The sequence below is a fragment of the Pristis pectinata genome, chromosome 23 (genome assembly GCF_009764475.1).
Source record: "Pristis pectinata isolate sPriPec2 chromosome 23, sPriPec2.1.pri, whole genome shotgun sequence".
In the NCBI taxonomy this organism is placed as follows: Eukaryota; Metazoa; Chordata; class Chondrichthyes; order Rhinopristiformes; family Pristidae; genus Pristis; species Pristis pectinata.
In genome coordinates this window covers 14,323,831-14,349,751 of record NC_067427.1, presented here as the reverse complement: position 1 = coordinate 14,349,751, position 25,921 = coordinate 14,323,831, and the positions used below count along the sequence as shown (strand labels likewise).

General features: G+C 38.5%; 1 protein-coding gene across 3 annotated transcripts in view; it reads right to left on the bottom strand.

The window, feature by feature from the left end:
- kcnt1b (potassium sodium-activated channel subfamily T member 1b) overlaps positions 1-25,921 on the bottom strand; it is a 225,720-nt gene that overhangs the window by 41,338 nt on the left and 158,461 nt on the right. For all 3 annotated transcript variants that reach the window (XM_052036745.1, XM_052036743.1, XM_052036744.1), the window contains exons 17-18: positions 24,509-24,747; positions 4,732-4,948 (exon numbers count right to left, since the gene is read on the bottom strand). In XM_052036745.1, coding sequence (XP_051892705.1) covers positions 4,732-4,948; positions 24,509-24,747 — 456 coding nt within the window. The remainder of the gene's footprint in view (positions 1-4,731; positions 4,949-24,508; positions 24,748-25,921) is intronic.

Sequence of the window (25,921 nt, the reverse complement as noted above, 5' to 3'; positions counted from 1 at the left end):
TTATTTTTCAGTGGGAGAGGACCAAATACAGACCTCCTCATTTTTACCTGGGGCATGAAAATAAAACTTGTCACTTCAGATTAACAAGTTAGGAAAGAATCATGGAGTTGGATATGTCACAGTTCTCAATTCACTGTCTAATCTCAGCTTCTCAACATTGCTATGTATAAACTTTCAGCAGCCAACTCTTAGGCTCATAATGTTCTGTCATTGGGACTTATAAGTGTTGCAGATTTAAATTCACTTTTAGCAAACTACAAAATGATAACAGTCAATAAATCAGCTTTAAACAAATCACTGTTGCCTAACAAAACTAATTAGACTCAGCACATAGGAGAAGTGTACTGGAACAGTCTTGACCTACAAATTGCTTTATAACAATATTATATATAATCATGCTGTAACTGACAAGGAAATAAATGATTCATGCGCAAGTACAGTCAGTTCCAACAAACATCTCTCCAGGGTTTTGGGGAATTCTACATATTTCATCATTGAGCTTTGATACCTGTGGGCAAATCAAATTAATGTTTATTTGGAACAAGTGCATAAATTAAAGGAAAAAGAATCAGAGAAAAAAAAATTGAAGTGTCATAACTGCAGAAGATGCAAAAATCAGAGAAAATGGGACCAGCAATTCAACTGGTCATCCATTTTCCATTCTCCTTTTCCATAATATTTGACATTCTTCACCTTCCAATACATCTCCATGCCTAGATTTTTAGATGAATTTTCAATTAAAGTTAACTGAAAATCAAGGCCCATTGTTTTATAATGACAGCTTGAGATAATGAATGGTCTAACAATCTTCTCGGAAAAACAAAATCATCAATCTGCCTCTGTCACTCCCTTCATAAAGTTACTTTATTTTTTATTGATCATCCAGCCAGTGGAACAAATCTTTCATCATGCAACACCACAGAATATTTTAACATTTTGAATCCTCTTTAATCAGGCCCACAAGTTCTCAGTCCTGATATAATGCAAGTGAGTTTTTAATGTACCCTTTCCTCACCTCTAATATCCTCCTCATTATGCCAGATTTACCTGTGATATTTTCACCATCGGCCTAATCAAAGTCTCATTCAAACATTACTTCCTAATAGCTATACTTGACTTCTCTAGGCATATCTCCTAAAATCATCCAGGGCTGGTCTGTGAATGTGTTCATTTATATTCCAATCTCAATGATCCGTACACTGAGGATCAGTCTGTTCCTCCATCTGTACAAATCTTTTTTTGGGATATGTCCTTTCACTCTTGTTTTCCTCCCACACTTACAATTTTGCATTTCTCTGTACAGGAATTTACTACCCATGACCTAAAAACCAACAGTTCTGCTGGAGACACCAACAAAATTGCAAGTTCACATTCATGTTTCTGTTCCTCTCCTGTTTTGCATTATTTTTTTCCTGTCCACAATGGTCTTTAAAATGTATAGTTGTTTTCTTGTTTGGTTGTTTATGACTGTGCTGTCCTTTACATCATTCATCAAAGCTAATGGCCCAGATCCTACTGAACAGCAGCTGCTGGTTCCCTCGAGAAGCTCAGCATAGCAGCATTGCACAAATCAGCATGTTCCCAACTTCCATGCTAATGCATTACAATCAGCTGGCGGTCAGATGCCAGGACATCTGACTTCCATATTCACCTTACCTATTGCACCTTCACTGGACTCACCACTAAGTACAGGGGCCGAGCTCTATCATGCTAAACTGAGGGACTGGATTCACTCATTTCCAGCTCCTCAGCTCCTTGCCTTTCATGGGTGGCAAACGTGGTGTGATTCCATGGATCAGAAAGTGCAGGTCAGTGAATTTTCTCTGTGTTACATAATGTTTATGATTTAAATTAAATTTAAATCAGTTAAGTGTTTTATTACTTTCCGTTTTAAGTATTTTAAAAAATATTTAATGCATAATCATCAGAAACATTTAGAAGCAGTTGGAAAGGTCTGAGGTAGGGGCCACAAGATCCGTCACTAGTGACCCAGTGCCACTTCAGGCTGCTCCACTTCATGCAAGGACCGTTGAATCAGGGCCTAAGGCTGGACTTGATTCACAGGACTACAAAAAGTTAACGCGGTTGTGGGGATATCGGATTGGGGGGGTGAGTAAGGAGCTGTTAGTGCAAGCTGGAGCAAAAAATTTGATAAACCAAATTAAAACCAGAGGGAAATAGAGAAAATTAACAGATGCTAAAATCCTTCCACTAACCAGCCTATCTCTGTAATTTCTTGCGTTCTTCTTCACAGTCCATTGATCCCTAAATTGGTTTAATTAACAAACTTTAAAGTCATTGCTTTTGCACACATCCAAATTATTTAAATAAATGGAAAACTTAAGAGCCTATGACATCCATCTCTGGGGCACATCAAACTCCTACCAAAACAGGAAAGACTGAATACTCTTTCTCTGCCTTATTCACGCCATGTGTATTAATGTACATTTTAATTTTCTTATATGGTACCTTACTAAGTACCTCTGAAAATTCATTTATAAAATACTCATCCCATGTCTTTTTTGCTGTGTGTCTCTGGGCTCACTACTAAAAAAAAATTGTCTTAAATAAATCAAGCATTCCTGCTCTGCACCAGTTCTTGGCAGGTGTCCCTGCCTTGTCCATGGGTCATCGTTTTCCTTTTGAACAGATGTGCAGGACTGCAAATCACCAATCCAGATGTCAATTGCCTCTCTCCTTTTCCTTTTAAGTCTTCTAAATATCCCACTTTCTTTCTTCTCTCTACCATTCAGTCTCCTTTTGTATTTCCCACCATTCATCAAGCGAATTTTTCAAATTCTAATTTTTGCTCTAACCTCTCTTTTTATTCAAGGAACGTGCGTCTTTGCTGTACTTCTTATATACTACTATCCAGAATATTTTGTGACTACCTTATGTATCGCCTACTTCAACGATCCCATTACTAGTCTGTTCATTGATATGACATTTCTTCTGACCATCTGACCTGAATGAGGTTGCCATTCATCCAGCTGAAATGAACTGATTTGCTGCCCAAGATTTTATCTTTGTCTCTGCTTTCTCCATCTGCACAGCTGATGTGAATTTAATCAAGTTATTATCACTGCTTCCCAAAATTTCTCTTGCCTTCAGATTGACTCTCATGAGCACTACTTTAACCAGACTAAATTCAACAACAATAATTTGCATTTAAACACAAAATATCTTAAGATGCTTTACAGAAGTGTTGCTGGAAAAAATATTGACACTGAGCCACATAAACAGAACTAACCATCTTTCTTTGCTGGATCTGCAGTACATTTCTAGATATATCTTAAGAAGCTCTTTCCATTCCAATAAATATTTATCTGAACCTAGTCCATCCTAGGATTATTAAAGCTAATGCCTAAAAACCTCAATCTTGATTTGTTCCCTGCTACTCAGTGAACTATTCACAGTAAGGTAATCACTTATTATTTATCAAGCTATGAGTACATGGAACTACATTTGTACTGCTAGCAAAACCCCAGCAAAAGTATTTGAAAATCTGAACATGAGAGATGGCATAAATAAGAAAAGGTGAGGCATTTGTCCCCATGAATTATCTTCACCATTCAATATGATTATCTTCCACCTCTAAGCCATAACCCCCCCCTCTCCTGTTCTACCCTGATTCCATTGGCGTCCAAGACCATTAACTTCTATCATGATTATCGATCACTAAACTTTCTCAGTGGTCCAGGCTGAGGCCCACAATGATCGGCAACTCGAGTCAAGGAATTTCTCATGTTTCTAGACCTACATTCCTGGTCACTTTTTCTGACATAATGGGATAGAAATTTGGCTTTAGAAGTATATTTTACATGCAGAATAAAGTAGTGACTGAGAATTGGACCCTGCTTCTGAAATCCATATCCATTCACTCAGTGGGGCCAAGATTGGGAAGTGGAATACAATGCACAGCAATTAATGTGTATCGAGGGCAAGCAACCAAAGATGGCTCTCGATTCCAAAGACCCTTAGTTCTAGTCTATCCAGAGGGCACTGCACTTCTCAGCATCACTTTCTAGTCCTCTCTAGTATTTTATCCATTTAAATGAGTTCATTGCTCTGGTAAGCTCCAGAGAAACCAAGTCCATTCAGTTGAATCTCTCCTCATTGGACAACCATTCCTTTTCCGAAATCAATCTGGTTGGAATGGAAGAAAATAAATTAGTAGCAGGGAAAGACAATTGTTTAGGGACAAGTAATTTATACCCAACAACATAGATAAATTGGTTATACACACAGAAAATAAACAGCAAAAATACTTTCTGATCAAATACACAGTACTTTAAATCTTTTCACACTGACATAAATGCCATTGACCTTTTGGTTGAAGCTGTCACTTAAAACACTGATGGAAGCTACAGTAAGAATACAATAGGATTGCTAGTCTGGAAAGATGACCAAAGGGATATTTTCATTCGTCTAATCTTGGCTCAGAGGTCAGTAGGAGGTTATAAAGAAGTGCTGGGGGAAATAAATTGTTATTCAGCAGTGTAAGCAAGAAAGGAAAACATTCAAATCTCAGGGGTCAGAAGAGGAACTCGAGCAGTTAGAATGTTATAAGAATGCTTCTGTGAGTGAACACACTTGGGGATTTATAAAACTGCTCGCGCGCTTTCCTGGATATCAAAATAGGCTACACCAAACACAAGAAAAATCAGAAATAGCTATGACTCACAGTTAATAATTATTATTTCAAATTCATCTTTAAGGTAGCTAACTTACTCTGGGGTAGGTAGGCTCTCATCATCAGATGGATTTGCCTCATCTTCTGATTGGTCGCTTAAGAGATCACATGGCAAAATGGCAGCAGTGTCAGCAATTTCAAGGACAGGTGCAATGCTGGGCCTTCTACTTCCTGCTCCATTTTCTGTAGGCAAAGTCAAAGTGGTGCCACTGGATGGGTGGCACTCTGTATTCTGTAGATCCATAGCAACCGTACCTAAAAAACAAATGACAATAGGGTCAAAACATTGAGGCAGCCAAATGCAGTGAAGTTCACCACTCTAAGTACAGTAATGAAGATGACATAGGCTATGCATAGATGGCATACTCCCAACTTCAACTCAAGGCAGAGGTGAAGAGAAATGTGATACCTCCTTCTCTTGGATGGGGCTGCCACATGGTGGGTAAAGACTACAAGGGAAAGGGGAAATAGCACATAACCTTCAAATAAATCAATTATGCTGCATTTATTCATATGACCCCAGTGGGCATATGAAGAGGCTGTAGCAATGATCACGACCATAGGTTTTGATGACGGACATGCCACTGCAAAGTTCAATAAGTCTTACTGAAAGGACCATTGTCTAATTTTGCCAATGTAAATGTGATGTCTTGGAGCAAGGTTTGGTGAAGTAGGTATTAGGTGAGTAGCCAGAGTAGGGTGGGGAGAGAGGCTGGATGTCATGTAAGTGGCTGGGGAAGATTCAGGATGAAATTCAGGGCATCTTCTGGAGATTTGTGAGTGTCTTTTGATCAGGGACTCAGGGTCAGGGTAGGAGTTGAGACTGATCAGAGAGTTGGGATGAGGACAGTCAGAGATCCAGGACGAGACCTCATGGTTGGGAAGGAGATTGTGGTAGGTGAGGGACAGAGCAAATGTGAGGGATGAAAAATTGACTTTTTATGGGACGTACTTCAACAGAACCCCAGTCCAGCAACGTGAATATTTACTTTCCTTCAGAGTGTGCAACAATGGCCACTTCTGGGACAATTTGGTCTAAATTTGCCCTGTTATGTTCCAAAAGCAGAGTCACACATGGAATTGTGTAATTTGATGCAACTCTCTCCTAGAATTTGCACCGTGCATACAAATACAACTTCCACTGTTTTCAGTGGGGCCTTGCTGCACATAAATATGTATTCTAAGAAATATCCATTCCAATCACTTTAATAAAATGTGTTAAAAGCTGTTGAGAAAGCAAACCAGTTGAGTGAGTAGGATTTGCTAAGTGTTCACTGTTTGCTTTACTGACTGCTCTGCTTACTTCTATTTTCTCAGATAGTGAGAGCTGGTTAACGGTTCCTTCAGTCCTCTGAGCTCCCTCATTTAGCCCTTCACCGCTCCACCCTTTGCCTTGGATTATCAATCCTTTAATTACAATCGCCACCTTTCTTATTACACACCTGTGCCTAGAAATTGGATCAGAAAAAAACATCGCTCCTGTTCTTAATGTGTAAATCTCACATAAAATGTAAAATTCACCTCTCTTGAAGTGTTTGTGATCATTTCTGGTAGAAGTCCATCAGGAATTTGGACCTAGCACTTCCTATTGTGAGTCACCCCATTGTATTTTGTAGACTTAGTAATGTCGTCAATGTGCAAGGAACTCATTAAAACATTGAAAGAAAAAGGATTAAAATGTTGTGACCTTTGTTTTTCCACTCACAGTATGGATCAAATCACACCATGTTAGAAATCAGATATGTTGAAGTCTCCCTGGAATATGACTTTTTGATGTTAAAAAACCTCCCATTTTAACAGTACTGATATCAGTATAGGTCGAAGCATCTGTGCACCAATCTCACCAGAACAACATTCGATTGGAGGCACCAATGGCCATTTTGACAGTGCAGCTTAGAGCCACATTGTGCATCTTACGCAGGGGTCTCCCTTGGGAGAGCGGAGTAATGTTTCACCCACTTACCACCCCATTCCCAAAGCACACCATCAGTGATCCACCCAAAGGGAAAAATGCATGACCGCACTCTCGTAAGTAAAGATGTCCCAATTTCACAATTTCTTTGGATGACCCTTGATGTGTTGTTAGCACCACGCCTGTCTCACAGACCAGATTAAGGGGGAATACAGTTTCAAGCATTGATCATTCTGTCCCCTTGTTTCTCAGCTGTGCTTAAGATCTGTTAAATCTGTTTCTTCCAGTACTGATGAAAGGCCTTTTACCTGAAACATTAACTCTGTTTCTCTCCACACAGATGTTGCCTTACCTGCTGAGCATCTTCCAGTACTTTCCATTTTAATTAGTAATACAATTTTGGAACCAATATCAGGAAGAAATTCCTCACATAAAGATAATGGTAGTTTGGAAACTGCACCTGTTTTTAAATGTGCGATGTGTAATGATAATGGTAGTTTGGAAACTTTTTTTTAATGGATTAGGAGAGACAAAATTATTTAAGGAGCTTAGCAAGAGCTTGATTACTTTGAAGAAATGAAGGGTTGAATTTTGAATGTGTGCACTCTCTGTAGGTTCCCTGTTTGTTAACCTTCCATTTACTCTGTTAGATGAGGTAGTAACATTGCAAGGAAGTGTTCTGTTTGCCATTTACTCTCTCCTCCCTTGCACTCTATCACAGAATTATTCTTTATTTTAGTCCTAACTCCCTACTTTTTCCTGCCCTTGTGCTTCCTTAAAATGTGTTATATGTGCCACAATTTCAAATTCTAACGACAACTCAATTTCCTGCAATTAGTCCTTCCTCCACTGGTGCTGCCTGGTCTGCTGAATATTTTGAGCTACTTCTGTTCACTTTTCAGATTGCCAGCATATGCCATTTTTGCCTTTGAAGTAGCTGTTAGTCAGCCACTCTTTGAAGCTCCCTTTGTGCATTTGTATTTAAAAGGGCCTCTTGTGCAATGTTGGTGTTTATTCCAAAGGAGTGGGAATACAAAAAGCTGAAGGTCACATTATAACTGCAGAGCCCTGTCTAGATGCCATTTGGACACTGCACAAAGTCCAGGTACTTCAACTCTGGAATAACAAATTGACTTTGGAGGGGATTCAGCACAGAGTTACTTGGGCAACACCAGTGTTCAAGTATTAGCACACAAAATGTGACACCTAGTCACATAGGAAGACATTTGGATGTGACCAGAAATTTGGTCATAGACTAGGTTTTAAGAAGAGTCTCAGAATATCACAAAAAGGGATTCGCATATTTTGAAATGTTGTGACTGCGTTCATGTAGGCAAGAAGGTCCTGCAGCAAAATGGCCAGTTAATCAGCACTTGTCTTGGCAATGGACTCCAAGGACTGAATGCGAAAATTCCCTGCAAAGGCTATGCTGTGAAGAGAGTTGATGTTCTCTGGGAATGTTGTTTTGTAATGAAGAATAAAATGCATCATTCTCCACACCCCTTTGTGTGACCTCTCTCAGTCTCAACACTGACCACGTATGAAAGCAAAAACAAAGGTATTAGTGATTGGAAACTGGGAAATTAACAAATCACTATTAACAACATAATTAATTAATCAATCAGAAAATATAAACAAAAACTGCTGGATTCACTCAGCAGGTCAGGTGTAATCTGTTGGAAGAGAATCACAGTTGAAGTGTCATATCATTGGGCTTTCTTTACAACTACCTCATAAATAATCAAATAAAAATCTGGGCAGCACAATATGTAATGTTCTATGTACAAAAAGTCACCTGAAGACATCAACGAAATGAAGTGAAACAAAAATCCGTATTAAAAGGTAATCGTTCCATATGGAAATAAAATGTTTTGCAGAAATATGTACAAGGGACTGACTGTCTGATGAATGGAAGAAAAGGTCTTGAATGGTTGGCACCAGATCGAGCAGAATATGACTGAGAGTCAGAGTCACACAGCATGGAAATGGGCCCTTGCCAACCATTACGCACCCATTCTAAAGTAATCCCATTTTATTCTTTCCACAGTCCCATCATCTCCCCCCAGATTCTACACTCACCTGCACACTAAGGACAACTTACAGTGCCCAGTTAATCTACCAACCCATACATCTTTGGGATGTTGGAGAGATTCAGAGCATCCAGGGGAAACCCATGTGGTCACAGGGAGAGGATGCAAAAACCACAGAGATAGCATTGGAAGTTGAGGTTGAAACTTGGTCGCTAGAGCTCGCCGCCAAAAATTCCCTGCAAGCCTCCTTCATCACCATTCAGGGTCCCAAACAATCTTTCCAGGTGAGGCAGCGCTTCACCTGTGAGTCTGAGGGTGTCATTTACTGCATCCGGTGCTCCTGGTGCGGCCTCCTGTACATCCGTGAGACCCAACGCAGAATGGGTGACCGCTTCGTCGAGCACCTTCGCTCCATCCGCCGCAACAACCAGGACCTCCCAGTGGCCACCCACTTCAATTCCACATCCCATTCCCATACTGACATGTCTATCCATGGCCTCCTCTATGCCACGTTGAGGCCAGGCGCAGTTTAGAGGAACAACACCTCATATTCCGCCTTGGGAATCTCCAACCTGATGGCCGTAACATCGATTTCTCTAATTTCCGGTAACTCCACCTATTCTTTTTCACTCCCCCCTCTCCTCCCCAACATCCCTTCTCTTCCCTTATTCTTATGGCTCCCTTCACCCGCCTTGATGACCTGCCCATCTCCTCTCCTTTCCTTTATTCCATGGTCCACCGCCCTCTTCTACCGTATTCCTCCTTCCTCAGCCCTTGGCCTCTTCTATCTATCACCTCTCAGCTTATTATGTCTTCTCCCCCTCCCACAACATCCCCCCTCTCACCTGGACTCACCTATCACCTGATCTCACCTATCCCCTGCCTGCATGTAATCCTCCCTCTCCCCCCACCTTCTTATTCTGGCTTCTGCCCTCCTCCTTTCCGGTCCTGATGAAGGGTCTCAGCCCGAAACGCTGTTTATTTCCCTCCATGGATGCTGCCTGACCTGCTGAGTTCCTCCAGCACTTTTTGTGTATTGTTCCAGGTACATCCAGCATCTGCAGCATTTCTTGTGTCCCTGCAAGTGACTTGTACTTGCTCTTCTCTGATACTCATCTGAGTATCAGGGCTGGATACTGGTGGTGCATTTATTCACAAGTATTTAGCCTCAGGCACATACCTGTCTTTCAAGACAGAAAAACAGTCAAGGCAGACTGGTAAAGACTTCAGCCCAGCCATTTAGGTCAACAATGCAGCCTTGGTCATGCTGACTTAGCTTCACCGGGCTCTCACACCAAGGAAGGTCCAAAGTCAACAACTTTTCTGCAACTGCACATTTGTAATCAGAGCTTTGAATCTGATCTGAAACATCAGTGAAGCAAATATGAAGACCAGCAGCTTCATTTCCCAAGGGAAAAGATCTCAGCATACAAGTTATTTCCTACAGGCAAAGTTCAGCTTTGTGGAACAAGAACCATTTTTATGATGACTATTAGTCAGTATGTCAATTTATTTTATTGTCCCTATATCAGCAAGGTATGTTCCATACAAATGCAAATATATAGGATGCAGAGTATCAAAGGACATTCCTATGATATCCTTTGGGGGAGGGAAAGTGATTCTGTTATCAGAATAGCAAATGGAGCATGAAAGACCAGGCAGTTAGGTCTTTGCAAGTGATTCTTGGAGAAAGTTTAAGGGGAACATTTAGAAAGAAGGAGGCTTGGGAATACGAGTGGAGAGAGATTCAAGGATGTGAGAAGAGAAGTCTTCTCTGTAACAGTGATGATGAGAGCACAGAGGCCACGTAAGATGGCAAGGTTGAACAGGTGGTCAAGAAAATAGGCAGGGTAAGAACACAAGTGGCTAGAATCAAGGAACTTCTACCAATCTTGCACTGATATAGTGAATGGCACACCAGCTAATTGTAATATTAAGATTGTTCCTCACACAATTTTTGTTAATTATGGCAAAGGTTGCATTAATTCTGTTCTCTAAAAGTCAACGATACCTGAATTTTAAAAGTTTGGTTTCTTGAAGAGGCATATTTTAGACCCAGGAGCCCAAGCAACACCATACATTCTTTCTCTGTACTTGTTAAAATCTAGAGTTTAATTTCTAAACTGGCCCTCTGACAGGATGACAAAATAGCAATACAGAGTCAATGGCCCATAAACTGGATAACGTAGTGTAAAATATATGTACACAATGCCAATCCATTTCAATCATAAAGTAATATCATGAATCTATTGTGCCCTCCATGTAGTCCGCCAGCTTTTCTTTTCAATTAGTAAAGCAGAGGAGACTGGACGCACATGGTGGAGTTCAATGATATATATACTGCATGCTTGGACATTACTTCTGTGATCTTGGCCCATTTTATGTGGAGTCTCTCCCTCAGAACGTCCACTGCCTCACCATTGTCGACCCTCACCCACAATTTCCAATTTGACCCAGTCCCACTGATTTCCAGCCTGACAAACCTCCACCCACATCCTCCTCTCCCCTTGCCAGGGTCCTCCTAACCACCAAACGAACATCGCCAAGTATAAATCGCTGGTTAAATAAGCCTCTACAGCACTATGGTGCTTTCTGGCCATGCGATCTGCTAACTGTACAATCATAAGACCATTAGATATAGGAGCAGAATTAGGCCATTCGGTCCATCAAGTCTGCTCCACCATTCAATCATGGCTAATTTTTTTCTTTTCTTAACCCCATTCTCCCGCCTTCTCCCCGTAACCCTTAAACCCTTACCAATCCATCCATTATGACCTAGTTTGCCATGCTCGACAAAGACAAAATAATGGCTATCCATTCCTTAAATGGAACTTTTTAAAAAGGCATCCAATGCAATACAAGTCATGCATTCCAACAATACAACAGATATTCCCATCTCAGGGTTCAATGATAGCTTTAATCTAGAACGCTACAATAGAGTGGATGGGGGGAACCATGCTCACAGCATTCCTGCAGAAAACTGGCAGAGAACATGGCAAGTTGTAGTACAGCCAATACAATGAGCATTGTAGGCAATATGCTTGGCAACTTTCTCAGCAGCAGAGTATTTTTGCAGACTATTCGAGAATGCAGTACTATTAGAGCTTCCAATTTATAGCATTTCTACAGGTTTTTTTAAGAAATGAACAATAAATGGGTTTATTAATTTATGTGCAATGTATCACCTAGCTGGGCCAGAAACCATTCTGACAAGCTCTATTGGTTGTGTCAAATTGTCCAAAGATTCTCTGCTTCTGACAAGGTTGCCTTCATTCTAGAGTTGAAATTGGACCGAGTTGTTTTTGCAAATGATTTATTCAGCTTTACAGAAGAGATATGGAACTGCATGTGTATGTGTAACAAAGACAATGGATTAAAATGCAACGATTTGTAAGATAGTAATGACAAATTTGCCTGGCTATTTCCCTTTGTCATAAAGACACAAGGAAAACTACTACATAATTTTGCAGAAGTGATGATAATAATAAAAAAAATATTTCTGACCACAACAGCTTAAAACAATAAGAGTCCATTATTCTTTAACAGCCATCTTAACTATACATTTAAGAGCCTAATTAACAGGATGGAAACAATAAGTACACTCATACACTCACTCATACGCTGACGTACACTCACAGTGGAAAAAAGTTATCAGTTTTGTTTCTACCTGAACTTCAGAATTGACAATAAACATTGACTTATTCTTTTAAAAGAAGCAGATGGCTTTTCTACCTCATGTATATTGATTTCCTGGGCAGTGTTCCCTGTGAAAGCTCAATGGGAATCAGCACTTGCATCTTCCTGTAAATTGTTTCTCTTTAGCATTGTTGATTACTTTGGGACAGGGAAGCTTATTCTATCTATAATACTACTGTGACCCTCCTTTTTTCAGCTTCATTCTTTTACTTCTCTGATCCCTCTAAAGCTTCAAATTCACTATCAGATTATCTCCTTTCTCATACCTTCAATGAATTGATAGTTTAATCTTCCTCGAGATCTTAAGCTGCAGCTTTCTATCTATCCTCGGGGATCTTTTCTGTAACCATACTCCATGCTACCAAAATCCAAATTTAGCTTCACCTGAACAGTATTTGTTGGTTTATTTCATTTGGCTTAATTATGACCTTTCAACCTGGGTTTCTTAATGTTAAAAGAAAATGCCTTTTGGACAATTGGACCCAGAGTTTCCATTAACCTTGTTCTCCTGTTTGGCATCAATTGGCATGCACTGGCCCCAACCAAGAAGATCTCTGATTACATTGGATTGAAAGCCAATAAGAAATCTGAAAACTCACAAACACAGCTATGCATGGACTACCAGTTATGTCTCTACCATGGATGGTGAGGATGCAGCCACTGTTTCACCATCTGAATGGTGAGAGAAGGCACGTTTGCAGAGAGAATGTGGTGGAGATGGGCAACTCTCTCTGGGGAACTAAGTGCAGTGAACATGAACATGGTAAAAGAAGCAATGCACTAGAAACAATGCACCAGTGTCGACGGAATCTGCAATGGCTTGGCTGATAAGGCAAACAAATGCAAGGTTTTCTTGAGGAGGAGGAAAGCCAGCAATTGGATCAATGCAAGTAAAGGTTGTGTGCCTAACAGGTTTATAGAATATCCAACAGTGTGGGGCAAAGGACTGTACTGGAATTGCATAATCATACATGGAAAGGTGATACTCCCTGCCATGAACTGGGAAAGTTAACGAAGAACATATGTTCCAGGACATCAAAAGAATTGTCCTGTGCTTTCCAGTATTAAAATTTCTGCCAGCAAGAGCTGCACACTTGCTTACTTTGCTACTGGACAGCGAAGGGCTTGGGTGGAAGGTACTCATGCCAGAGTATCTGTTGAGACCACCACAAGGTGGGAAGCAAAACTGCAGAACACAGTGACAGGACAGCCGGAAAATGGATCAGATTGAGGTGTCGAGCTGTTTGAGTCGAGGGGACAGAAATCTTGCCTCTTCTGAGTGAGGGGAGTCTTCACAATCCTCAGTTGCAAGTGGTTCAGAAAATTCTTGTGATTTGTTTAGATGATACAAGACAGCCGGTTCATAATAGAATTTGGCTAATGGCTGCACCATTGCCAGAAATCACTGGGTGTTTATAACAAGGCCATTTCAATCAAGTTAGGTGTTGTTGCTGTGACGGAAGAGACTGCAGTTCTTGGCAAGGAATGTGGTGTCTACACCATTTCAGTTGTTCACTGAGCTGCTAAATTGTCTGATCCAATTCAGACTGAGCTGGGTTCCTTGAAGGATTGTGATGCTATGTGAAGGCAACTAAAAGAATCTGTAAAGCCCATTCATGATGTTAGCTCTGGTGAAAAGAGAAGCTGAGAACCATGATGGCTGAACTGCATGCACTGCAGTCCATCCAGAGGGAACATCAGTGGCAATGACTTCCCAGCAGAGAAAAGGAAAGTGGGAGTGAGAGTTGGTTTGCCCTCTTGAGGCAAGAAAATGAGAAGCAATGTGGAAAAAAAAACTAATTCAAAACTTATTTTTCTTGGGCTTGTGATATTTGGAAGTACTTTCTCAGCAATGCACAACTGCAGTTGCTCTAGACAATGCATTGGTTTATGTTAGGTTTGGTGTTTAGAAACGTACATGATTTTCTGTATTGATCATTACTTTAATACAGCAGGCAAGATTTGTCAAAGGTGAAACATGAAGAAGACATTTATTAGGTTTATCGATGCCAGGATACATTATGTAGGATCACTGAGATTAGTCTATATTATAGTGCTTTAACTGAGAGAATTAGAAATATGGAGATTTATCTTTTGCTAAATTTATGACAGTTGTCAATGTATAGACATAGGTTTGTCTGTAAATGATTAGTTAAATGTATAATTTTTAAATCATTTACAAATAGTTAATAGAATCATTTACATATTACATAAGTAGTTAATATCATCATGGGTTCATTAATAGATTTTTAAGGACAATTTGCATCATGTAATATGACTTCTGTTACATTGTTTTATCAGTAACTGCTGTCAGATGAGTGTTGTTCAGCATCAATAAAAGATGTTTGATTAGAAGTTCTATCCCTGTTACTTATCTTATTAAACAGCAATAGAGTAGAATCTATGGAAGCTACCGATACATAGGTGGTTAACACGAGCTCAAAGACCGAAGTTGTGGAGTACTGCATTAAATGGCATGATTAAACTACTTTATTTTAGTTATTACTCTATACATTTATATCATGCAGAAAAAATAACTTTAATGATTGAAAACAAAAATTGCCTTGTTATGTCCACTTTCAGGTTGAAGAGTTACACATGTAAAAATATATGGATATCAGTGCTGGTAACAACCATCTCCCTGCTCCTACACAAATAGGAATGGGGCAGTACAAGCTCGTTTCTGTGAAAGTAATACTCAGAGTGCTTATGGCAACAAATGATGCCATTGAACCCAAGATAGTAGCTATCATTAATCTGAACTCCTAATTTAAAATTATGGCACAGTAGGAGCTATTTAGCCTGAGGTTATTGAACCGCTATCCAGGCTAATCTCACTTTCCAATCTCTTGTTCCACAGTCCTGTAGGTTACATACTTCAAGCTGTACATCCAACTAACTGCTAAATATGATGAGACTTCCCACTGGGTGAAAAAAAAATCAACTCTTCCCCAATCCTACCCATTACAGTAAATTTAATGTCACCCCCAGTTATTTGCCTGCCTGACAACAACTAGCATTTTACAGTGTACTTTACCTGTGACCTAACTAGTGTTTATCTGCAAGTTCAACATGATCTATCTGCTCTTATACTCCATATATCTCAATAAACAAAAATATCCCGTATGTCTTCTTAACCACCTTATCTTTCTGCCTTGCTGCCATCAAGGGTTTTGGATACACAATCCAAGACCCTGCCGTTTTTCTACAGTTCTCTACATTCTATCATTCACTGTGCATTCCCTTGCCTTATTTGTCCTCTCCAAATGCATTAGTTACTTTTCTGGCCACCTGACTAGTCCATTGATATTTGCCTGCAATCTAGAGCTTGTTTTCCACACTACAAGTTGCATGGCCAAGTTTTCTATAACTTGCAAACTTGTTAATCATGGCTCCAACATCCAATCGAACTCAGTCTTCATTCGCCAGTAAAGCAAATGGTCTAGCATCATGCTCTGCACAATACACTACACATACCTTTCCAGTTACTTTCTGGTGGTGATCACTTGCTCTCCTCAATCAATCAGTGCTTCTTTATCACCTTGCTGCTGAGCTTACTTGAATCCAGTATGCTCAACACTTTAAAATGTCAGTTTTCAAACTGTATTTCTGCAGTAGGCATTGCATGCAGATAAGTTGTCCTAAAATGGAAGAAGTCCACTACATTCACCCAGTTAAGTCCAGCAGCATTAGAATAGATACACTCAGTAAACAATTTCATAGTCCAGACTCTCATCAACTAAACTGAATTCCAGTCCAGACCATTATATTTTGGGTGAAATTATTGGTCCTGAATTCCATCTAATCCCATTAAGTAACTTAAATTTATGGCCTCAAGTTAATAACATGTCTGATGGTGATCAGAATTACTCACATAACTCCTCCTGTGGCCTAACATGTTTAATACAGTTCCAGCATAAGTCCATTGCTGTTATTTATTATGCCTTGTCCAATAACAAAACTACCTTATTACCCTTTCCTCCCAAATGTACTTATTTTCCTATTGAACTGGCCTCTACACTTCTCAGCATCCTGTGGTTTACAGTGCATTCTCTTGCCTTGTTTGCCCTTCCCAAAGTGCATTACCTCACACTGTTGCAGGTTAAATTCCATTTCCCACTTTTCAGCTGACCAATCTACAATGTCTACAATTATCACTCGTTGGATATATTCATCTGGTGATTTCTCACCTTCCTTTATTTTGGTCAGATTTTTCCATTCTCCAATACCTCTAAACCCATTAAACAACAGTTAAAAATATATTTTAAAAATATGTTCCCATGACTTTTTTCTGAAGATGATTTCACTAGTGCTCAGGATCTTCAATTTCTGAACATTTCAGAAAAATCCAGGAGGGATAGCAATCTACTCTGACAAAAAGGCAGGTCTTATTGTACCCTGTATCAACACATGGGAAACAGCTATACCTACAACCCAGTCACTATGGTTGTTTCTATATTGGTTTCCAACAATGAAGGCTCTCACACAAAAACTCAGTGAAATTAATTCAAGGGATGAAGGGGAAAAGCACCTGAAAACATGTACTTAATGCAAATGAATAAAAGTGTTGTCACACAAAGGAAGGTTGCAAATGTTGGAAATCTGAAATAAAATAAAAAATATGCAAAAGGCCAGTCAGCATCTGATTTTAAAAGACTTTCAGCAGAACCAGTTCTGATGACAATGCTCAAGTGCTAACCTATATTTTCCTTAAGTTGTTGCACATTTCCAACATTTGCTTTTTTTATTCAAAGATTACTGTTATTAGATTATGCTTCTAAACTAATTATCTGGCATTTTATGAAGTATAGAGTGTTTAGCGAATAATGCACCTCCATCCAATAACATTACATGCAATGCAATTGGAATTGCATAATCTAAACAATAATCCTAACTATGGCTAAAGCAGGACAAATTCAAGTTGCAATGAAGTTCGCAAAATAAAATCAGACAGGACTCAAAACCCTTTCAGGTGAGTTGATGTTAGGTGGCGGGAAGTACATGCATTACTTACCATAGGTTGTGGACTGGTTAACTTCACGTCACACATACAAAGGAGAAGAAAGCAGTAACAGAAAGGGAACAGTCAACGCAAACTCCATCAACAAGGTAACACCTCAAAGGAGAAGTCCTGTCTTACTTTTGCAATTGGAAAATTACATTAAAAAATAGATTTAGTCATGTCAGTGGAATGACCATGTCAATCTTCAGACTTCAGATCCTTGACTTGTTTGACCATCACCAATTGTTTGGCACCCATTCAAAAACCAATGATGCTAACTCCCATCTCCAGAATGGAAAGGAGAATCCTGGATGTAGAAAGTTCAATGAATGTGCTCAACATCTTTATTTTAAATTAAAATTGAAGTTACAGAAACACCACTGTGTTGCAATAGTTGAACAAACAGAATAGGTAAAACAGAAAAAAATGGAGGAATGAAGAGAATGAGGAAATAGGAAGAAAATAAATAACAAAGTGATTAAAAGTTTTGTTTTAATGTGAATAATTCTTAATCAATGTCCAGTGGTAATACAACTAGGCTATTCTATCTGAGTTGAGCTCTCTTCAGCTTCAGTGAATTGGAAATTTGCTGAAAGTACTCAAACTCTATAGACAAAATCAAAAGTCTGACAAAACAGAAAAAAAAATTATCAGAATTATTTAGAATAACTTCTTATAAATGTGGATACTTGTTATTTTAAAACAGTGTATTATAGTCCCATTGTGATAAAAACATGTTATCACCAGAAATATAAAACCAGTATCCATAACCAGAAAATACAATGGCAGTTGAATCATATCATATTTCATCATTAACTTTATTAAATTCTGGGCTTCTATTAAAAATAATATTATGCCATTCAACAGGATGTGGCTTTTGAATTAGTTATGATCCATAATTTTTCTCTTATCTAATATTTCTTTGTCATAGCTCCTTCTCACATAAGTCTATTGTCAAATATTACTCCAGCTAAGCTGCATTTAACTTGTTGCACCCATGAAAAATATTTTTTGTTCACTAACGAAGTTGTGGTTGAATTCAGGACTAAAGAGACACAGATAATCCAAATTAAGCCAAACTGCAAGACAACTTCTCTGATATGACATGAAACTGTTTCACACCAATGTGAATGCGTCAGTCTGAGAACAGTTGTCATTTTCCTTTCAGTATTAAAATGACTAGAGTCATAATTGAAGAAAATACTCAATGATTAACAATAGGGTATTTGTCCTATGTACAAAAGTTCTCCACCTAGCAAACAACTGCAGCAGAAATAGAAGAAACAGAAACAGAAATGAGTTAGTTCCATTTCAGACAGTGATGGCCCAGATTTTGCAGATATTTTGACAAGGAAATTTTTAAGGTTCCTCATCATTCTGTAAAACTGAAAGTAATTTCTCAAGCTGGCAAATAGATACTTACATGCAGATAGCCAACTGTCAGTGATAGCTGCTTTTCCATGGAATGTACCATCAAGATCCCCAAAATTTATATTTTTTTTTTCAAATCACTGAACTGATGCAAATTTCAACCTGTTATACATCATCCTCTCAATAAAATCATGACAAAATTAAGTCTCACTGAATAAAGGTCAGTATAATTCACCTATGAATTTTCGATGATGCAATTACTGTTGTAAACCTCCCAGGTACTCAAAAATTAATTTTATATAATCTCTTATTCCTTAGAATACTACGTGTTATTCAAAATAATTTAAAATATTATTTCTTTAAAATTTATGAGATTACAGCTTCTCCCTTAATCTCATCTAAATGTTCTAATCTTCATACACTTAACACGTTAACGTTAACTTAACAGTTAGCTATAAATTAGAGATGTTTTACTTTCTGGTTTGCTGCCCATTCTTCAATGCAGATATTTGCATTAACTGAGGCAGATAATATAGGAGCATGGAGGTCATGGTACAACATCATAAAAACTTTGGTAAGGTCATAGCTGGAGTATTATGTCTAGTTCCAGCAGGCGTACTAAAAGAAAGATGTGATTGCATTAGAGAGGGTGCAGAGGAGATTCAACATTGCAACTATGAGGAAAGACTGGATAGGTCATTTTCCTTAGAGTGGAGGAGGCTGAGGGGGGCCTGATAGTGGTGTACAAAATTACGAGGGGCATAGATAGGGAGAAACTTTTCCCCATAATGAATATGTCTAAAGCCAGATGGCATATGACAAGGAGTATCATCCAGAATGTGGTTGGAATCTGTAATGCACTGATACTCTCAAAACATTTAAAAAGTATCTTGAATCGCCAAGGCATAGCAGTGCTAGTAAATAGGATTAGAATAGATGGGTATGTATTGGTCAGGATGGACATGGGAGACTGAAGGGCAGTTTTCTGTGCTGTCTGATTCTATGACTCTATAACTGGATAAGGGCATGTAGACATCTGTTCCTGTTTCAAGTGACTAGATAAAAATGCCAATCATGTGTAATGTAGCATGTAGAAATTCAGGACCAAGTACTGGGGGCAGGTAGAGTGAAATCAGAATGTGTGGCACCTTTGAATTAGAACCTTTTTGAAGTCACTTATTCTGTCATTATTTTACATTAAATTTTGATAATATTACTTACAGTTAAATACCAAAACTTTCAGTAATGTGGAAATGGCAACCCTCATGTTTGAATTCCTTTAGCCTATTTTGAGGGTGAAATTTGTTCAAAACTTGAGCTTCTTTCTTCTAGTCCTAATCAACTCAATCTCTTGATAAGCATTACCCCAAAATAACTGATCTTCATAAAAACATTCCGGGGCAAAAATCAAAAATACATTTTTGTCCTATGCGCACATTCACTGGATACAATTCATTCTTGCTCTGGGTTATCTACAGTAGTTTGGTGAGACTATGGGTAAGGTCCCCTTGACCATCTTAATCGCTGGTGGATCATTTTAACACCCTTCAGGAATTGGAAATGAATTTCTCAGGTTTGTTTCCCAGAACCAGCCCAGAAATATATATAAAAAAACATTTTTTGCTTCTCCAGGTAGATCATTGCCATGACATTGGCCTTTAAGCATTTTTGATGTGCTAATGCCAAATTGGAAGTTACAAAAATAATTGCAGAATTAGGACATCCTTGCTTTAGGAAAGAGTTAACATAGTTTACTTCCTTTAAGAGACATTAAAATGCAACCTAGCAGCGACAGTACTCACACGCAGCCCCGTGGGAAATGTACTGCATTGTTAAAGGGTAAACAGGCACAAATGGATCCAATTTCAAGGTATGAGAATGGGAAAATGAGGAGAAAGGGACAATATGCTGGTGGCGGAACCCAGGAAAGTGTTTAATAAAATATATCAATGAATCCAAATATAGCAACAATGTCCCAGTGATCTCCCTTTAAATCATGCAAGATTCATTACTTTCAGTGCAATGTACTCCTTGTTTCATTGTTCAAAAATAATGAAGGTTTTAGGTCAGGAGCCTTTAATCTATTTATGACTTATCTATTAATTGAAATGAGCTTCACTCTTTGATAATTTTGTCACTTGCGGGAAATACCATGGCATGTAAAGCATGTGTCGAGGTGAATCGCGAAGGGAAATGCTCAGGCCAAGTTTCAAATGGGCAGAAATAGCCAAAAACGGGCACACATTAAAACAGATAAATTCTCATTTTTGTGTGCAATATAAAAATGGAAAACAGATGCAAATTCAAGGCACACGTCTTAAAGTGCGAGTTCAGAGTTCATGATGTCATCACCAGTGTTATACTATCTATTTGTAACATTTGTATATTATTGTTTACTGATGAATTTTTTTATGGAAGCAATCAACAAACTAACAAGTATTGTGTTAGCCTCAATCATTTTTTGGCAGGTTGAATAATTTTTCAAGATAATTTTGCAAAGAATGTATAGAGTCAAAATAGTTTGGATGTTTGCCTCCACAGATGCTGTTTGACCTGCTGAGTTCCTTCAACAGTTTGTTTTTTGCTCCACGTTCCAACATCCACAGTCTCTTGTCTCTAGATTTTTTCTGAATTTACTATAAAAACTGCCGATACTGTTCAAATTATCTGGAGAAGCTGACCTTTGAACATTCAGTACTTGCACTTATGACAATGTAGTTTATAGAAGCAAATAAATGACGCTCAGTTGGAAGTGTCCATGTATATCCTGCTCACATCAAAAGTCAGACTGCAAAGAGCATAATTAGAAGTTTGTATCAATTGAAAAATACCCTTTTCATTCCATCCTGGAACCCAAAATGCAAACATTAGGGACTTGTAGCAATTATCACTATAGGAGGTTGGCATAGAAATTTGTAACGTTCTGCACGTGATGTTATTACTTGCCCCAATGCTGAGAATTAATCTTACCACAACAACAATTCACATTTATGTAGCAACTGAAGCAAATAACAATGTCCAATTGCAAACCAAAAAGAGAAAGAAAAGGTATTAGGAATGATGATTAAATGTTTAGTCAAAGAGGTTGATTTTAGAGAAGACCTTAAAAGAACAGAAGGTAGCGAATGGGTTTACAGAGATCATTTCAGGGATTATGGTTCAGGTAGCTGATGTTATGCCCAACAATGGCAGGGTTAAAGTGAGAGAGTGACACATAAAAGGCCAAAGACAGAAGGAGACTGATGGAGTGCTATAGGGCTGATGGAGGTGACATAGAGAAGTATTAGAAACGGTCCAAGTGAAATTTGAGGGTGGAGTGAAAGTTCATAGCTAAGGTGATAAAATTGACAAATTCTGCACCGAGTTCAGGAGGCAGCACCAATGCAGTTGTTGATGTAACAGATCATTTTGTTTCCTGAGATGGAGATAGAGAGAACCAGAAGTAGACAGTTTGTCTCCTGAGATGAATGGAATGGAATGCGAGGGAGGAGGTGGGTTACACTGCCTTAAATGTACTATTGGTAGAGGCTAAGGAATGGGGGATTAACCAAAGGGACATTGAAACAGTCAAATATGGATGTAAGTTAAGCTTTCAGCAGCAAGTGGAGTGAAAGGCAATATTATTGAAGTGGAATTATTGAGAGGGGAGGGAGGTGTAGAGAGAGATGAATACAGAGAGGGTTGGGAAGAGGGAAACATTAAAAGAGAGAGTGGGAGAGAGAAAAGAGATAAAAGGAGATTGAGATGGACAATTTACACGAGTGGCATGTGAAGCAAAATGGACAGAGAGAGAGAGAGAGAGAGAGAGAGAGAGAGAGAGAGCGCGACAAGGAAACAGTGAGATGGAGAGAGAGGAATGCAACAGGACAAAGTGAGACTTACAATTACAAAGCCATGGCATGGAATATGAATGTCACTGCCATTTATTGCTTGAGCCTCAGCTGGACTGAGTCACTTGTAGGCCATTTCGATTATGAAATCAAATATAAATCAGACTGAGCAAGGATTCATAAATAACTTAAAGTAAGGCAGAAAGAAGAAAGATGGGGACGGTTACTCAGAGAATCGTAGACCTTACACTTGGCAGCACAGATATTAATAGTAAAGCTTTTAAAGGGCGATCGAGAGTCCAGAACTGAAGGAACACAGACTCCTTGGAAGATTATAGGGCTTGAAAGAACTTGAAGCAAGGGTGAAAATTTTAAAATCAAATCTTTGCTTAACTGGGAGCCAGTGTAGGTCATTAAACACACAAGAGTAATGAACAGGATGAAGCAAATTAAGACCTAGGTAGCAGAGTTTGGATGACCTTAATAAGAGAAAGATGCAAACGTCTCAGGGATGCATTAGAGTTACTTAGGGTTAACAAAGAAGCTGATGAGGGTTGTAGTCAGACAACCCAGTGCCGGTGTTGGAGAAAAAATGGTGTAATAGTAGATAATATGTTCTAAAGTTATCTCTGGGCCAAATATGACAACAATATTATAAGTAGTCCAATCAATTCCATACATTTGCAAAGGACAGAGAGGGGGTCAGTGGCTAAGGCACAGAGTTTGTAACAGGCACTGAAGACAATGGGCTTTTCCCTTCTCAGTATTCAGTTGCAGGAAAGTTTTGCTCACCCAGTACTTGAAAGAAACCAGATAGCAAATTTAGAAATAGCAGAGGAGGTCAAGAGGTGGAGAAGTAGAGATGGAATGTAGAAAATGCACATGGAAAATAATGCTCTGATTTATCTTGAAATTTCTTTATTTGTAAAAGGTCAGTTTTCTTAGGTTTTACTTATTCCCTGCATTCTACCACACTTATAAAAATTTATTTTTACAATTCCTTTAATCTTCTTGATTTTATTCCCTCTTTCTAACTTAATTTCCCCTTGTGCCAGACAACTTGATTCAATAAAAGAGATGTTGTGTTCAACAGGTACATTATGAGGTGGCATGTAAGAGACTGGTTATAAGATTGAATGTAGAGGCTTTTATAGAAACGATAGAATAATGAAAGGAATGGTTAGCAATGGACAGCAAAGAACATTAATGATAGATGTTTTTCATGTTGCCAGACTGTGAACAGTAAAGTTCAGCAGGGTCTTCTATTCTATTCACTTGTATGAACAATTTGAAGATGGATACAAGTAAGTTTGTAGGTTTTATTAAATTATCATTGGAAATAAAAAAGATTACAGCAAAAGACATACGCCTCTTAGTAGAGTAAAACAGTCCTATGATGATGGAGATTAATGCAAATAAATGTAAAACAGGAGGTCTGAGAGACAATTTAGATTTGTATCCCAACTTTTGTTTCTTTACATCTTATTCTTACTCATTTTTGCCTTATATGATATGATTACTTATTTAGTTGTTTAATCATCCCTTTTGCTATTTCCTCCCTTCCCTCTTGATCCACCTCTGTACTTCCTTTAAAAGTCTGCCATAAGGTCATGGACCTAAATCATGTCCTGTTTCTTTCCCCACAGATCCTGCCTGACTGTCCGAGTAATTCAATAATTATTTGTTTGTATTTCAGGTTTTCACTTTTCTGAAGTATTTCACTTCTGTTTGGTTTTAATAATCAAATTGCCTTTGAATGTTTTAAATGTATTTACTATCTTATGAAAAATCTACATATGATTTTGAAAAGCTCAACAGCACTCTGCGATGACATCTTGTTACACTTTCTATTCTCTCTCATGCATTCAATCCTGATAAAATCCTACATTAGTGGCCTTGACCCAGATTTAAGGGTTTGCAATGTAGAAACAGCGTGTTGAGGTTCAGGGTACATATTTAGTTTAAATCACTCACCCATACTTGCAATGATGCTGTGGACTGGTAGCCTGGAAGGTCCACTGAAGATCCCCCCTGAAGTCAGGTACTGCCTCTTCTGTTTCTCTTCCTCTTTGAATATGAATGCTGAGTTTTCTTCTTTGGTGATATTAATGTAGAAGCAGATGTCTGAACCAACCATAATGTAGCGGGGTCCAGGATTGAGCAAGATGCTTTTGTTGTCCTCTCTCTTTGCACCTATCAGGCAGACACCATACCTGCAGAACAGAAGGAAACCAGGAAACTCTCAGCTATTTGGATGTTAACCTGCTAAGCCTGCAGTTCCATCTGGTTAACTCAATGATTCTTTTCCATATAGATTCTCACATTAATTTAAATTCGTATTGGAAGCTCACTACAGTCTCTAAAATAAGATGATGGATGAACATTTTGGCTGTAAACATCTACCAAAATAGTTCTGTTGGCATGCATTCAATCAATTGCTGAATTTTCCATTTGGTTTAATTTCTATCACTACTGACTGCTTTTGAACCGTATTTATAATTTGCAACCAAATAGCAGAAAGGGATTGAGTCCATAAAAATAAATATGTACTTTCTTACAGAATAATGGCACAAAATTATATTAAAGTTTAAAGATGAGTACATATGCCATTAATATGCGATGTGGCTCAGTTGGTGTCCACATCCCAACCAGAGATAACTTTTCATCTGAGACCAGTAATCATTATCCAAAGGTTGCATTTTCTACATTCCTGTATTTAGGCCTTTAAACTACACCTCAAAAAGGCATTGATTGTTATTCATACTTCTTAGTGAAGATGATATTAAAGGATAATTCACTGTTCACCCAACATAGATGTTGATTTACATATCCAAAACCTGAATTACCATGGTAAAACCATTAGTGTCATTCTTCATCCTCTCCTATCTTCTCATAATGCCTTTTTTCTCACTCTCATTCTTATTTTATTGCTGTACGGGCAACTGTGCAGAACAATGCTTGTGCTAAATAGAAGGAACTTGAAACAAAGGTAGTAAAGCAGGAATGGTAATACAGAAAGATGCCTGTGAGCAGCATCTGTAACACTGATGATAAAATCCTGCTGATGCGCAAACAATTTGAGAAATTCTTCTGGTCAAGAGGATAAGTCTATCATCAGTACTCTGCAGTGCAGGCAAAAGTTGAATTTTAAAACTTATTTTGCCATCAATGTTCCATTTAAATACATTAGAATTTGGAATCCAAAGGCCAATCTTTAAATATGTAAAAACAAACATCAGCAATATTCAGCATACTGCAGCACACAATTACAAGGCATCTAAAAGTCAAGAGATTCCCATCTAATCAACTACTGTTGTGCTGAAATCCTGATACATCATTTAATTCTTACAATGGCAACAGCTTATTCTGGAATGAAGACAATTTTCT